The sequence below is a fragment of the Rhodnius prolixus genome, unplaced genomic scaffold, assembly GCF_049639745.1.
Source record: "Rhodnius prolixus isolate KJV_2025 unplaced genomic scaffold, Rpr scaffold_17, whole genome shotgun sequence".
Lineage (NCBI taxonomy): Eukaryota > Metazoa > Arthropoda > Insecta > Hemiptera > Reduviidae > Rhodnius > Rhodnius prolixus.
In genome coordinates, this window is record NW_027411626.1 from 724,319 (window position 1) to 739,329 (window position 15,011).

A 15,011-nucleotide genomic window follows, 5' to 3' on the forward strand; every position below is an offset into this window, starting at 1 on the left:
AAAAAAGAAAAAGGGAAAGAGAGTGTGAGTGTGATGAGTGAGAGGGAGTGAGCGAAGCGATCGAGAAAACTTTTGAGCGTGAGAAAGTGGTGGAAAAGAGAAAAAAAAGAGAGGAGTGTCTGTGATCAATTATACGAGAGAAAAAAGAAAAATAGAAAATACTCAAAATATATTCCCCCCCTCTCTCTCTCTCTCTCAAAAAAAAAAAGCAAACCGGAAAAATAGGCCAACAAATTTTTTCTAGATAATGGCAACAACACAAAGCGGCGGTACTGTGGAAGATTCAACACCGGCCGGCGCTACCGGTACCGCTATCTCTAAATCGGCAACAATGAACGGTGGTAGATTTGATTTTGACGATGGTGGGACATTTCTTGGCGGTTGGGAAGATGGTAAAGCCCATGGACATGGTGTATGCACCGGGCCAAAAGGACAGGGTGCCTATTCTGGATCATGGCATTATGGTTTTGAGGTTTCCGGTGTCTACATTTGGCCGAGGTAAGTGTATATCATTTTTTTTTTTTTTTTTTTTTTTTTTTAATTTTTCATTTTTCTATTCCCTTTTTTTTGTGGGGGAGGAGTAGGAAGAGGGGGACGAGGTCATATGCTCTTGAAGGGGGATAACATGGCCTCCATTCTTCTGCAACCATTCTTGCAACCTCACCTTCAAAACTATAGGGATTCCTTCACTTTTTATTTTTTATAGGATCATCCAAAATCTTTGACCTTTAAAAATATTTGAATCCATAAAAAGAAATCCATTCTTAATCCTTGACAAAAAAAAAAATCTCAGAAAAATCCATCAATATTTTTTGAAATTTTGCTGTTATTTAAAGACTATCTTTAATTTTTCTTATAATCTATTTAATTTTCATGTCGAATTATTTCTTTACTTTTTTCAACCCTAGATTAGAATACGCTCTATTTTCAATTATTAAAAGAAAAAGAAAAAATTGCAATTTAAATGATTAAAATTAATAAAATTAATCATTAAAAAAAATCATTTATTGAAGAGAATACTTAAAAAAAAAATTTGAGAATCTATGGGTCTGTGGCAACCTTGAGATTCGCTAAGAGCCCGTTTTAGTAGCATATGATACATTCCTTTATTTTTAACTTTTAGCTACACTAGCTATTCCGCGCGGTTCTTAATATTTAAAAAAAAAAAAAAAAATCTCAAATTAATCTCAAAAATTTTAGAACACTACAGAAAATAGGATAAAAAATGAAAAGCGCCGATAATCCTTTGTTCTTTTTCGAATTAAGTGGTACAATTATCCGTTATTCTTTAGTCCGAATTTTGGAAAAAAAAAAAAAATACAATTTTAAAATCAGTTAATCTTTTGAGCAATTTTACTTTTAAAAAATTTTTAACAAAATAACATTTTTTAACTTACTCTTAAATAATTAAAAAAAAAAATAATTAAATAACACGATGTCTACATTTCTTTAATAGTAATAAAATTAAAAATTATTTAAAAACAAATAACTAGCAATAAAACCCTTCTGAGTAAATACTCATTCATTGATATCTCCCGTTTGTCCCAAGTCTAGGAGTTGCGTCAGCAACTTTATATTCCCTTGAATGGCACTATTCATTCAAGGAATTTCACAGCCTCCTGTAATATTTTTCCTTTTATTTATTTATTAATTAATTTTTTTTTTAAAATATCATTAGTTATTATTTAATTTTAAAATTTTTGGGTTTTTTAATAATTTGAGAGAATTGATTAAAAATATTGTTTATTTATTTTTCTTTTATTTTCTTTTATTTTTAATTTAAAGCACGTCAATTATTGAAGAGCTTTTATCAGTGCACTGCCGGTCTCTGGGCAGTGTTCTGTAGTGTAAGAAGCTCACAGGAAAAGAAACTAAGGGGAAGGTAGCTAGGATTCGAACCTGGAATTTTTCACGGACTCAGTTACGTAAACCACTTAGTTTTCTTGTTATTATATTTGGTTATTACTATTATTTTAGTAAGGAATTTTTGGAAGGAACAATTGTACTTTCGATTGATCCTCCTCCCCCAATCACTCATAATCATTTTTCTAGGGCGAATTCTTCATGTTTTATTAGACTGGAAATAATCTAATACGTACTAGGCTGCACGATAGCCGAGCGGTTAGGGGCTAGACCCGCAATGCTAAGATGTATTGTTGGTTTAGTGGATTCGATTCCCTGTTGTCTAGAGGCCTTGGATTTTATTTAATGGTTAATATGATAACTTTATAGTAAAGTATGTTAGGCGGTAGAGGCTAGACCCGCAATGCTAAGATGTATTGTTGGTTTAGTGGGTTCGATTCCCCTGGTCTAGGTCTTGGATTTTATTTAATGTTTAATATGAGAAATTTGTAGTAAAGTATGTAAGGCGTTTGTAGGCTTGTCCCGCAATGCTAAGATGTATTGTTGGTTAGTGGATTCGATTCCCCCGGTCTAGGCCTTGGATTTTATCAAATGGTTAATATGAGAAATTTACAGTAAAGTATGTTTGCTAATCGCCTCCTTCCACAACACCTAATTTGGAAGTTAAGCTTCTAAAGCCTGCTTGAAATAATAGGCATTGCTTTACTTATACTTTGTACGAGGCTTGTCCACTTTATATTAGCAGAAATAGTGCCATTGTAATATAGGAATGTAGGTCTTGTTTCAAGTCAATGATTGTCTAGCTTAGAAGTACTTCTTAAAAGCAAAAATGTCAAAACGTCTAAGAACATTTTAGTCATCATGTCCAGTCAGAGTTTACGTGTTTACAAGTCACAGGAATTGAGATAGACTTGCCAATAAGAAGTTTTTTTTTTTTTTTTGATTTTGTAATGAAACCTCATTCCTTGGAAAATATTTTTAATTTATCAATTCAGTATTTTCAGAGGTGGAAAGCTGTATTTCTTTTTTCTTTTCTTTTTTTTAAACTGGGCTTCCTACTGCAATCCTAAAGATCTTAATTTCTTGTCAAATTTTACTAAATTTAGTTTACTAAACGAGTTTTTCCGAGAGAGAGAAAAAAACAACAATTTTCCAAGAGATTGCGGTTTTTCATCTGTGTTGGTAATTCACACTTTTGGTCAAGCCTTAATCGAATTTTCTAAGGGAAAATATTTAAAAATAAATATGAATATATAGGGGCTTCGTGACCGTAAATTATTAAACTAAGGATTCAAGATTGGTGAGGAATCGGTCCAAATAAAAACAACAACTCGTCTTTTTGCCAACGTTTCGACAAATATATTGTCTTCTTCAGGGGCCTGGATATTACAAATATAAACAATTTAGAGATTCAGTAACACAGAAAATCAGTAATACAAACAGTGAAAATAAAGTGGCTATTTTCGATAATTATAAAGAATTTATTGTATTTTATTTTTATATTACTGATTTTTTACTGATTTTCGGTGTTAATGAATCTCTAAATTGTTTATATTTGTGTATTTGTAATATCCAGGCCCTGAAGAGGACAATATATTTGTCGAGACGTTGGCAAAAAGACGAGTTGTTGTTTTTATTTAGACCGCTTACTCGCCAATCTTGAATCCTTAGTTTAATAGTAAAACTTACTGTTCTACGTGTATGCAACTAATAGGAAAATTTTATTGAAAATCATAGATTTATTTTTACAGAAAATTCTATAAAGTGGTACTTCCGATATTGATCGATTTTGACCCAAAACCATATTGTAGCGTCGTAAATTAGCACCTGAACGATTTATCAAACGGTAACATTTTGTTTCTAAGTGAATACACGCATAAACACACCTACCAATGGGAAGTCACTTACTTCTTCGAACTCAGGAGACCTGAAAACGGAACGAACACTTCCGGTGTAATCTCTTCTACGAATACCTGCAGTTTAACTGCAACAGAGTGAGAGAAAGGTCTATGACATGATGCAGAAAATGTATCCAATTAAAAATCCAAAATAATAATTACAGGAAGAGTATATCGCGTAAGTTTATTTCCGCCCTGCTAGTAAGCAGTATTGATAGATAAATACGCGTAAAAAAAAAGCAAAACAAAAAAGCTCTGAATGGGTCTGCAATTGAATGTTATTGAAATGCTTAGTGTGGTTATCGTGTTGGACAAGAAGCATTCTTCTTATCTCTTTAATAGCCAGTGACCCTGGGTCCTGTCTCTTTCAACGATCGATAAGCTTCAACATCTGCAAGCTTCAACTAACTTTCCAAATTTAATTGAACGATTAAATTTATGTTGTGGTATTTTTACTACTATTTTTTTTTATGTCTTTATTAGGATGGACAATTTTTATTTTTTAATATCTCCTTTATTATTAATAAGAGAATAATTTGTTTTCGAAAATCCAATTTCTTTGAGTTAATTTGCTAATTGCAGTTCAGGTATGTAAGTACAACTTCACATGCGTTCATGATCTTGTGTTGCATTTATTTATTTTTATAATATGTCTGTCGCAAAGATTTATTTAAAAAAAAAAAAAATCTACTATTTTTGCTAAATAATAAATAAAGAATTTCATTAACATTGGCGGGAGAAAAAGATGGGAGCTTGAGGTCAATAATCTCCGAGACAATGTGATCTCAAGTCTCCAAGTTTTACAGTCTACTGTAATTCTATAGCTACTTATACTTATTGTTGCCACGTTTAGCTGAGCGGTTAGAGGCTATATACCCGCAACGCTAAGATGTATTGTTGGTTTAGTGGGTTCGATTCCCCGGGGTCTAGGCTTTGGATTTTATTTAATGTTTAATATGAGAAATTTATAGTAAAGTGTGTTAGGCGGTTATAGACTAGACCCGCAATGCTAAAATGTATTGTTGGTTTAGTGGGTTCGATTCCCCCGGGGTCTAGGCTTTGGATTTTATTTAATGGTTAATATGAGAACTTTATAGTAAAGTATGCTTGCTAGTCGCCTCTGTTCACGAAACCTAATTGGTAGTTGGACGTAAAGCCCCGCCTGAAACAATAGGCGATTACTTTACTTTACTTATTGTTGCTAAGAGCTATTAATTTTTTTTGTATTCGTCGTAGAACGCATGTTTTTTTTTTTGTTTCTCTTACCGGTTTCATGGTATCGTCCATCATCAGTGGTTAATAAATTACTTCCTTCTCACCACTACTCTTATTGAATGAGTAAGATAGTTTACATAGTGTTATCTAAAATGTCATCAAATTAATAAAACCTATTTAAAGGTTATGACGTTCCCCCTCCCCCTTAAAAAACAGTTTTTTCTTACACTTAAAGAAAGTCGACGGTAATTTCTCATTTTTCTCATCAAAATTTTTCCATCATCTCACAATATTTTTTCTTTGATGATTTTTTTTTTAAACATACCACATTAAATCAAACCCCGTTTTACCTTTGTTTACCAAAACAGTCCAACCATTGCGGCGCCACATTTCTTGTTTATTCATCAATGAATGTTGATGATGATGAGGGATGATTCATGATTGTGTAAACTGTAAACTGTAGTATATGCAAAATCATCAATATCTTTAGCAAGCACTGAATGTGTTTTAATATAACTAATTATTATTATTATTGTTATTATTATTTTTGGAATCGTTAGTATTGTTATTAGTATTATTATTAGTATTATTGCTATTTTTATTATTATTATTTTAAGTAGCTAAGGAAGTACTGAAATAGTCAAATTTTCGATATCAATATTTCAATGGAAATATCCGTTGAAGTCCCTTGAATAAAAAAAATTGCTAACAAGATTGCCAACTTATGCTATTGAAGGTATCATATTGTTTATTAATAAAGCTTGTTTTCCTATTGTCTCTTAATTTATTGATTGGCTCTCGTAATTTATTTATTTACCAATAGCCGTTTAATTTAAATAAATAAATTAGGTAAATTAAAATTCTTTATTAAAAATTGGTATCATTATAAATATACTTTATTATAAATATTGGTAGTTTGTTGTTGATTATTTTAATTGTGGTTGTTGAATAGTAAGAGATATAGAGGAAGGTTTATGGATAGCAGGTTATCCTAAACATTTAATTAGAAGGGTATCTATCTGGTAATCCCTGTGTCCGCACCACTGGAGTTAGTACTGATCCGTTTTCTCTAATTTGTTAACTAATTAAAACCATGGTTTGTTTTTTTTTAAAGGGGGGGCCCAGGGTGAATCGTCCTTTATATTGGGATAGGATTCTAACGAATTAGGACGTTTTAATTTAATTAATTTTCTAATTTAATTTTAATTATTGTCACTTTAAGAAAATAAGTAAAAACAATTTAAAAGGGCATGAACCAAAGCCATTTCTTCAACAGAATTAGAAGAAATTTTTTTTAAAATAGGCATAAAGGATATTAAAATTTCCTTTATCGCTTGTAACAGGAAGTAAGAGTTTTCTTAAACTCGGTAATTCTACAAAGATTTATCCAGGGAAATTTGATTAAGGCCATATTTTTTTGGGGAAGATTTTCTTTAAACGGAGCTATTTCAAATGTAATTTATGGATTTAACAAATCTTAAATAATTAATAAACAATAAATATTGTTATTTAAATTTTGCTATAAATTCACTGACCGTAATTTCTACCTTTCCGAAAATGGTACCTTTAAGGTAAACGTAGCTAATATTAGAACTTTTTTCATTAGTAAAAACTCCAAGTGTCATAATAATAATTACGTAAACTGTGTTAGGTGAATATCGTTTAAGTTTTGAAACAAGTTTTTTTTTTTTATGACCCCCAAAAATTGTCTTTAAGCTTTACTTAAAAATTTACCCTTAAAACTGTTGTTAAAATTTAATTGTTGTTAAAATTTACCCTTAAAAAGCCTGGAAGTCGTTTTAGTCGTTGATTTTACAGTTTTGCGTAACACAAACATTTTGCATTTGTTGTGAATATCTGAATTAGAAATTGACATTAAATTGATAGTTGAAGTCCATGTTGTATGAAACGGTAATAACAAAACCTGAGTATTAGAAAACAAAGTAAAGTAATCGCCTATTTTTTCAGGCGGGCTTTACGTCCCAAACTACCAATTAGGTTTCGTGGATAGAGGCGACTAGCAAACATACTTTACTATTAAATTTCTCATATTAAACATTAAATAAAATCCAAGGCCTCTAGACCAGGGGAATCGAATCCACTAAACCAACAATACATCTTAGCATTGCGGGTCTAGTCTATAACCGCCTAACATACTTTACTCTTAAATTTCTCATATTAAACTTTAATTAAAATCGAAGACCTAGACCAGGGGAATCGAACCCACTAAACCAACAATACATCTTAGCATTGCGGGTCTCGCCTATAACCGCCTAACATACTTTACTCTTAAATTTCTCATATTAAACTTTAATTAAAATCGAAGACCTAGACCAGGGGAATCGAACCCACTAAACCAACAATACATCTCAGCATTGCGGGTCTAGTCTATTAACCGCTCGGCTATCGTGGCGCCTTATTAGAAAACAATAATTGAACCCAAACTGAGTTCCAATTTTTTGGTCTTTTGCACACATACGTACACATATATAGACCACGTGTATTATACGCTCGTATTATACATATTATAAGAACATGTTTTGGCGTGTTTAAAGTACCTCAAAACATCTACTTCCGGTGAGGATACAATTAAAAATTTTCATTTTTTTTCACACGATCACACTTCCTGTAAAAAAATTAATAAATATGTATATATACAATAATACAAACAATATATATCAATTCACAGCCTCCTTCGATTGCACTAACACAAACAGAACAATACAGAACAAAATAAAACTAGACTGACGATCTAGTTCCTAACAATTAATAATTCATTGAGTCACCTAGCCTAACCTTGATGATAACCGTAACTACATCATGCATTATATACATGTTTGTAATATATCGATGAACCTAAATCGATAACAGGTGACTAAAGTTCACTGATTGTATTAACATTCTGTAATGTAGGATCTAGGACTAATTTGGTTAATGTTCATTATTAAAACATGAGCTAACGGTTTTAAGAATAATTTGATTTAGTTTTTCTAAAATTTGTACTTTCTCTTACTGCTTAAAACAGGAAGTAATTGAAATCGTGACTTTAAAAAAAAAAAAAAAATTGTCTAATTTTAAACTAAGGTTTTACCGGAAATAGCTTTAAAAAAAGTGAGTTTTTCGAAACTCAAAATTCATATTTTCCCAAATTTCTCCCTTCATTGGTTTGGGTGGGGTCTTAATGGGATTGCAGCGACTTCTACTTGTTTATCTAGGGTTTTTTTTAAGTTTACAACACTTGAGTTTGTAGCGCTATATAGTGGGCACTTGCTGATGCGATAGAGTATGCATTGTCTGACCAAGATTTCTAGTTGGAGGAACATAAACAGAAATTATAATGAGTTACTTGGGCGCCACGATAGCCGAGCGGTTATAGGCTAGACCCGCAATGCTAACATGTATTGTTGGTTTAGTGGGTTCGATTCTCCTGGTCTAGGTCTTGGATTTTATTTAATGGTTAATATGAGAATTTTGTAGTAAAGTATGTTTGCTAGTCGCCTCCGTCCACGACACCTAATTGGTAGTTGGACGTAAAGCCCGCCTGAAAAAATAGGCAATTACTTTACTATTTTTTAATGTGTTACTTTGATGTAAATTTTCCTTTTGCAAGTGCCACGTGTTTTTATTGGAACTTGGCGTCTTTGGGAAAACACAATACCTGAAACTGCTGAAGAATTGTTTCAGTAATTCTTTTTTGACCAGAGCTGAAATTTAAATCTGAACTCCTGATTTCCATGCAACCCTAAGAACTTATGCTCCATCTAACTTCTACTCCCAGGCGCTCTCCTAAGGCCCACTTACGGGGAGTTCTTTCACTTCTTGTTTGGAACGAAGTTTTTTTTTTTTCCAGTCCATCTTACCCCAACTACTCTTCTTATTCTTTATAACTCCTTTCTCTTCCTGACTCTCGGTACATCTTTCATCTTTGGAAGCTTCTAAAGATTTCTTTCTCAGAAATCTATTTCCGTCAATTTATCACTTGGTTATCAAAGTTGGCCGACTGCCTAACTTTTTCTCCATACTTAATACCAAATCGGGCATACAATCTTATACTAAATAACTAGAAGACTATGCTGTCTTCTTTGGAAGATAAACTAAAAAACAGTTTCTATCCTTAGTTTTTTTTGAAGATAAATTTGATGCTGTGTAACTGTTCGCCTTTTATTCTATCTCTACTTGGAAGTTTCCGCTCAATAAAGTGTTTAATTCGTTATTGATGTCAAAGAAATAGTTCGACTTTAATCTAATTTCTGAGGCGCCATGTTAGCCGAGCGGTTATAGGCTAGACCCGCAATGCTAAGATGTATTGTTGGTTTAGTGGTCTTGATTCCCCCGGTCTAAGCCTTGGATTTTATTTAATGGTTAATATGAGAAATTTACAGTAAAGTATGTTTGCTAGTCGCCTCTGTCCAGGTCACCTAATTGGTAGTTGGACGTAAAGCCCCGCCTGAAAAAATAGGCATTTCGTTACTTTAATTTCTAGTAAAAGGAAGTGGGATTCGTAACAAACTTTCGAAATAGAATATTCACTCGAAACGTAATGAGGTTCACTTCGTGTAACCATTCCAGAAAGTGATTTTTATTTTATTTTTTTGTGACGAGCAGGAAGTATTATAAGAATAAGGAAATCAGACAAGGGTGGAAGTGTAGCGTGAATGTTTCACAGTAGAATTTTTGTTCTTTGTTCTTGTAAATAAACTAAAGTAATAGTTTGATAGAGTAGGATATAGTGTGGCACACTACCTGCCGGCTAGAGTTGGCACTACGCTATGACCAGAATAGATCTAGCTGTTTCTAGCCGATGGCCTACTTATAAAGCCGCTACAGCTTCCCCCCCACAATTCAATCCACCTAGAGAGAGAGAGTCGTGTGATGTAAATCACGCGCGTCCAAAATCACTTCCTTATTCTTCAAGATATTAAACATCCTGCTTTCTTTCTGGAGAGGTAACTTCTCTAACGCTGCGATTTTCCAAGAAGGTAAAATGGAAGAGTGGGAGTTAGGTTTAGCCGCTAACTTGGAGTTGTATATTTTATACGGTGAGAGGGGGCGAATTTAAGCAGAAAACACAAGTATAAAATAAATACGATTTATAAGCATTTTGGTTAAAGTACAAAACACATCATGCAATCTCCCTCACTCAGTCAGCAAAATTTGGAAGAAACATGAGTGAACTTGAAGTTTTTAGACCAAACTTAATCAACCTCTGATAATGCACGAAAGTCTAAAATCGGTCAGGGATGTCATAAACTTCAAGTATCAAGTTTTTTAGGGAGTATTTAGCTCACTAAATTTCTCTCTTCCTAGAAGTTTCTTACAGCTCTCTGTCCGGCGATGGACAGTGTTACCTGTAACGACAGAACACTATCCGGAGACCGGCATTGCACTGAAAAAAAAAATACTCCAGGCGCCAATGTTCTCAGTTATTGACGCGCCTTAAATTAAAAAATAAAAATAAACATATTCTGATATAGAAGGCGCCACGATTAGTCCAGCGGTTAAGAGGCTAAACCCGCAATGCTAAGATGTATTGTTGGTTTAGTGGGTTTGATTCCCCCCGGTCTAAGCCTTGGATTTTATTTAATGGTTAATATGAGAAATTTATAGTAAAGTATATTAGGCGATTATAGGCTAGACCCGCATTGCTAAGATGTATTGTTGGTTTAGTGGGTTTGATTCCCCCCGGTCTTAGCCTTGGATTTTATTTAATGGTTAATATGAGAAATTTATAGTAAAGTATATTAGGCGATTATAGGCTAGACCCGCAATGCTAAGATGTATTGTTGGTTTAGTGGGTTTGATTCCCCCCGGTCTAAGCCTTGGATTTTATTTTATGTGGTTAATAAAAGAAAATTTTTGGTTAAGTATGTTTGCTAATCGCCTCCGTCCGCGACACCTAATTGGTAGTTGTGGACGTAAAGCCACCATGAAAATGTAGACATACTATTCTAATATAGAGTCAACAAAGAAAATCGATTACCCCACCACACTTAGCAGAAGATTTTTCTAATCTCATCGATTTTTTTTTTAAAAAACGATTCCAGCAATTATCTACAATCTTGTGGTTCTACTGATTGCACAGAAATATATTTACTGTATTTATTCGAAAATATTTCCATTTAAACTTGACTTCTAAGAAACTCGGCAATTCTAAGAGAAGTGTGTATTGGCTTTTTTCTAAAGTGCATTATTATAGCCTTGTGTTACTAAAATATTATTTACTACTGCCAAATGTGTAAGGGGAAATTCAAAATTTGAACTAAAGTAGCTTTTTGGAAATTGATAATGTCTTGAACGATAGCTTTTCTTAGCTTTAGAAAGAGAAGCACCATAAGTTTTGAAGTGGAAAAAGAAAATCCAATAAAAATAACTGTTTGTTCAGAGTTGTTTGAGAAAGTCAAGGATGGCAGAATGTAGGCTAATTGCCTGTAAGCCTTCTCAGTACGTCACCGTCTTTCGCCGCTAGTCTTCCAGCCAGCTGTCAATACCGCCCTGTTTATTTATGAATAATTAAACAAGGTTATTTGGATTGAAAACAACAACGAAATTCCTATATCAAAGAAAAACAAGAATTTTGTTATTTACAAAGTAAATATTTACACAGTGTATACGAACTAATAATTCAAATTATGGATTATTTTATTTTGAACCATGGTATTATGGTGGGAAATCTGGCGCGAACATTCAAACTGCATTCTCGTAGGGAAATTGACGTCAAGGATTTTCTTTTTTTTTGTAAATTACGTAGCACTTCCGATCAATAAATTTCCTTCATGACGAAGCAAATTAAATTCCTTTTTGGATTTATAAGGCCATGGAGGAGAACATACCACCTCTCCCAGGAGGGGGGAAGGATGTTAATTTTCTATTAGGGAGTGTTCAGAGTGTTTCTTCCCTTTCTGGAAAATGGGGTCTCCAGAGATCCCTGGATGGTTATCAGGTGTTGGAAGTTGGGATAAGTCATCCTCCTCCCTCACAAAAAAAGTGGGGAAAGCGACTGGACACCTAGAAGCGGTTATATCAAATTTGCAGAGACTTCTGATCCCTGTGCCAGGAAAGCCGGGTAAGTTACCAGGAGGCAAATGATAGCCTTTGCAGGTTCTGTCAGAAAGAGGAGGAAACGGCACTTCAAGTGTTGTGTCAGTGCGTGGGGCTCCTGTGGCTAAGGATGTTACATCTCGGGGAGGAAAAACCAAGGTCTGTGAGCTTTACCAATGAGCCGCTCTCCAGCATTAAGAGTCTGATTAAAAGGACAGGTCTGGAGGGTGAGCTTTAGAGTGAGGGGAGCCACAATAGGTCTAAAGGGGTCGTAGTGGCGTAGGCCTTGAGGCCGCCCTAGCTGAATCTATATCACCAGGAGGTACTAGTGTCAGGAGGGTCAGTTGTAGGTTAGGGGCCCTTTAGTGACTCTAGGCCCTAGCCTTAAGGTTGTCTGTCTTCAATAAAAATAATTAGAAAGGGTTCTAATACCTATCTTCCCAAACAAAGGTTGTGGCTAATTTTTTAAATCAAAATGCATAGGGGGTCTAATGCACGGAACTTCATATAATTATTCCTGGCTATCTTAGATTGGATTAGACTAGGGCCGGCCCCTAAGGCCTACACCAATGCGACCCCTTTGGATCTATTGTGGCTCCCTTCACTCTAAAGCTCACCCACCAGACCTGTCCTTTTAATCAGGCTCTTAATGCTGGAGAGCAACTCCTGGGTAAAGCTATCCAGGCCTTGGTTTTTCCTCCCCGAGAAGTAACATCTTTAGCCACACGAGCCCCTTAAACTGACACAACACGTGCAGTTTCCTCCTCTTCCTGACAGAACCTACTGAGGCTATCATCTGCCAGGCCCATGCGATGCATGTGTTTTCTGAGCCTGCAGTGGCCCAGTTAATAGGTCCTACAATCATCCTTATAGCCCCACGGCCTTGATGGATTAATTCTGCACTCAGTCTCGGCGAATAGTCTTTAATAAACTCCTTCGCCTGTCTCTGCCCAGTGGTGGTGGCAAGCCACCACTCCTGAGACCCCTGTCTATCTTACTCTGACTATCCTTTTTGATTCGAGGGTTCTAGGAAATATACTCTATCCTAGAATCTTCTCGGTAGGATTCTCTACAAGGCAACTTGTGGGAAGGATGTGAAGGAAAGCTCCAGGAAGTAGTTATCCCTTACTTCCAGCTTCCACTTTTCCTCCTTGAACTACTCTCTGGTGTTCAAGGCTAGTCGTTTTTATCTTCTGTGGAGTTATACCTAGCAGTTGCTGTAGGCAAGTAGTGTTAACTAAAGGTTGTAGAGCAAATCCTCTATCTTCTCCCCAAACATTAGAGGAAAGCCGTAATTCATCCCAAAACTGTTCCATTAAGGATTTACACCGGGAAAATATATTATCAAAAATGTTCCCAAGGAGTAAACGAGGTTTAAGTAACACACGAAACAATTAGTGCGTTTTGTACGCTCGCATTAACTCATTAAAAAAACAAAATATCCTACATCCGGTTGTTGGATAATTTTAGAGTTTTCTTAAATGCAACTAATAAAATAACTTTTTGAATTAAACATATTATTTTTTTAACTGAACACAATTTAAAATAGAATTTCACGTAGTTAGCCGAATGGTGACCATATATTATTGCTTCCCCCCCTCCCCTCCGGACAATCTAAAGTATTGTTCAGATAATGTTGTGCATTGTCTAGCTCGGATGGTCTGTCTGACGGTAGTTCGGCCGGACTGGTCGTTTAGTTTTTGAATTGGCAGGGAGATCAGATGCCGAAGTATTCTCTGATGGAACTAAGCCAAGTTGAGAACTAGCAATACACACAGTTATATTTTTAGGTAAACTCTTCTATGTAGAAGATGCTCCTATCTATTTCTCTCTCTCTCTCTCTCTCTCTCTCGCCGCAATCCAAATAGACGTGCCGTTTCCATAGAGAGCTAATAGATAGCTCCGCTGAATTCCAAATATTTGAAAGAAGACATCATATTTTTTATTTCCTCTTTGTAAAAAAAAAGGAAATTCCAAAATCTTGCAAAGTTTCTGTTTTTAGTTGTGAAAACCAGAAATAGACTATTTTTTTTCCTAGAGTTAGGGCTTTAAAAAAAAAAAAAAAAAAAAAAAAATACAAAGACAAAGTCGTGTAAGTCGTGTGATTCGCTAAAAAAAGAAGTATTATATTTGCTTAAAAAGCGTTCTCAGTATTGAAAAGAACGCCATGATCTAAATATGTTATCATGATGGCCGTGTAAATAGAGTTAGCACGTGGCGAGTATGTTGGTCAGTAAACATCTGAAGCGTTATTATTATTATTAAAAGTAGGCATACGTCAGCTCAATAACTGACAAGCTTTCGAAAGATAAGACTTTCAAGCACATGTTAGCTTTTTTTTTTGTTAATTATATTTTTTTATTCTCGAATATTAAAAAGAAAAACATATATGTGGAAGAGACGTATTGTTTATTATTTAAACAAAACGCTAATGTGACGTATGCATCTGAACAGTAACTAGTTTATTCTTTATTCTTAAAGCTGAATAAAAGGGAAAATTAAAGGCTTTCTAAGGGACTATTTGGTCGGAAAATAATCGCGAATAATTTCATAAAAATATGAGAAGATTTGTCACGTACAATACTTCTGGATTCACTAGATAAAAAATATTAAAAGGTATATATTCTCTTGTATATATATATTCCGCCACGATAGCCGAGCGGTTATAGGCTAGACCCGCAATGCTAAGATGTATTGTTGGTTTAGTGGGTTTGATTTCCACTGGACTAGGCCTTGGATTTTATTAAATGTTTAATATGAGAACTTTGTAGTAAAAGTATGTTAGGCGGTTATAGGCTAGACCCGCAGTGCTAAGATGTATTGTTGGTTTAGTAGGTTCGATCCCCTGGTCAAGGCCTTGGATTTTATTAAATGTTTATTGTGAGAACTTTGTAGTAAAAGTATGTTAGGCGGTTATAGGCTAGACCCGCAAGTGCTAAGATATATTGCGGTACTAGGCTATATTCTCGGTCTATATCTTTAATGGTTAATATAATT

At 34.4% G+C, this 15,011-nt stretch overlaps 1 protein-coding gene across 1 annotated transcript in view; it reads left to right on the forward strand.

The window, feature by feature from the left end:
• The first annotated feature begins 244 nt into the window (after positions 1–244).
• The window catches only part of LOC141459678 (junctophilin-1-like), a 123,866-nt gene continuing 109,099 nt past the window's right edge, over positions 245–15,011 (forward strand). The window contains exon 1 of the mRNA XM_074139028.1: positions 245–498. Coding sequence (XP_073995129.1) covers positions 248–498 — 251 coding nt within the window. The 5' untranslated portion in view covers positions 245–247. The remainder of the gene's footprint in view (positions 499–15,011) is intronic.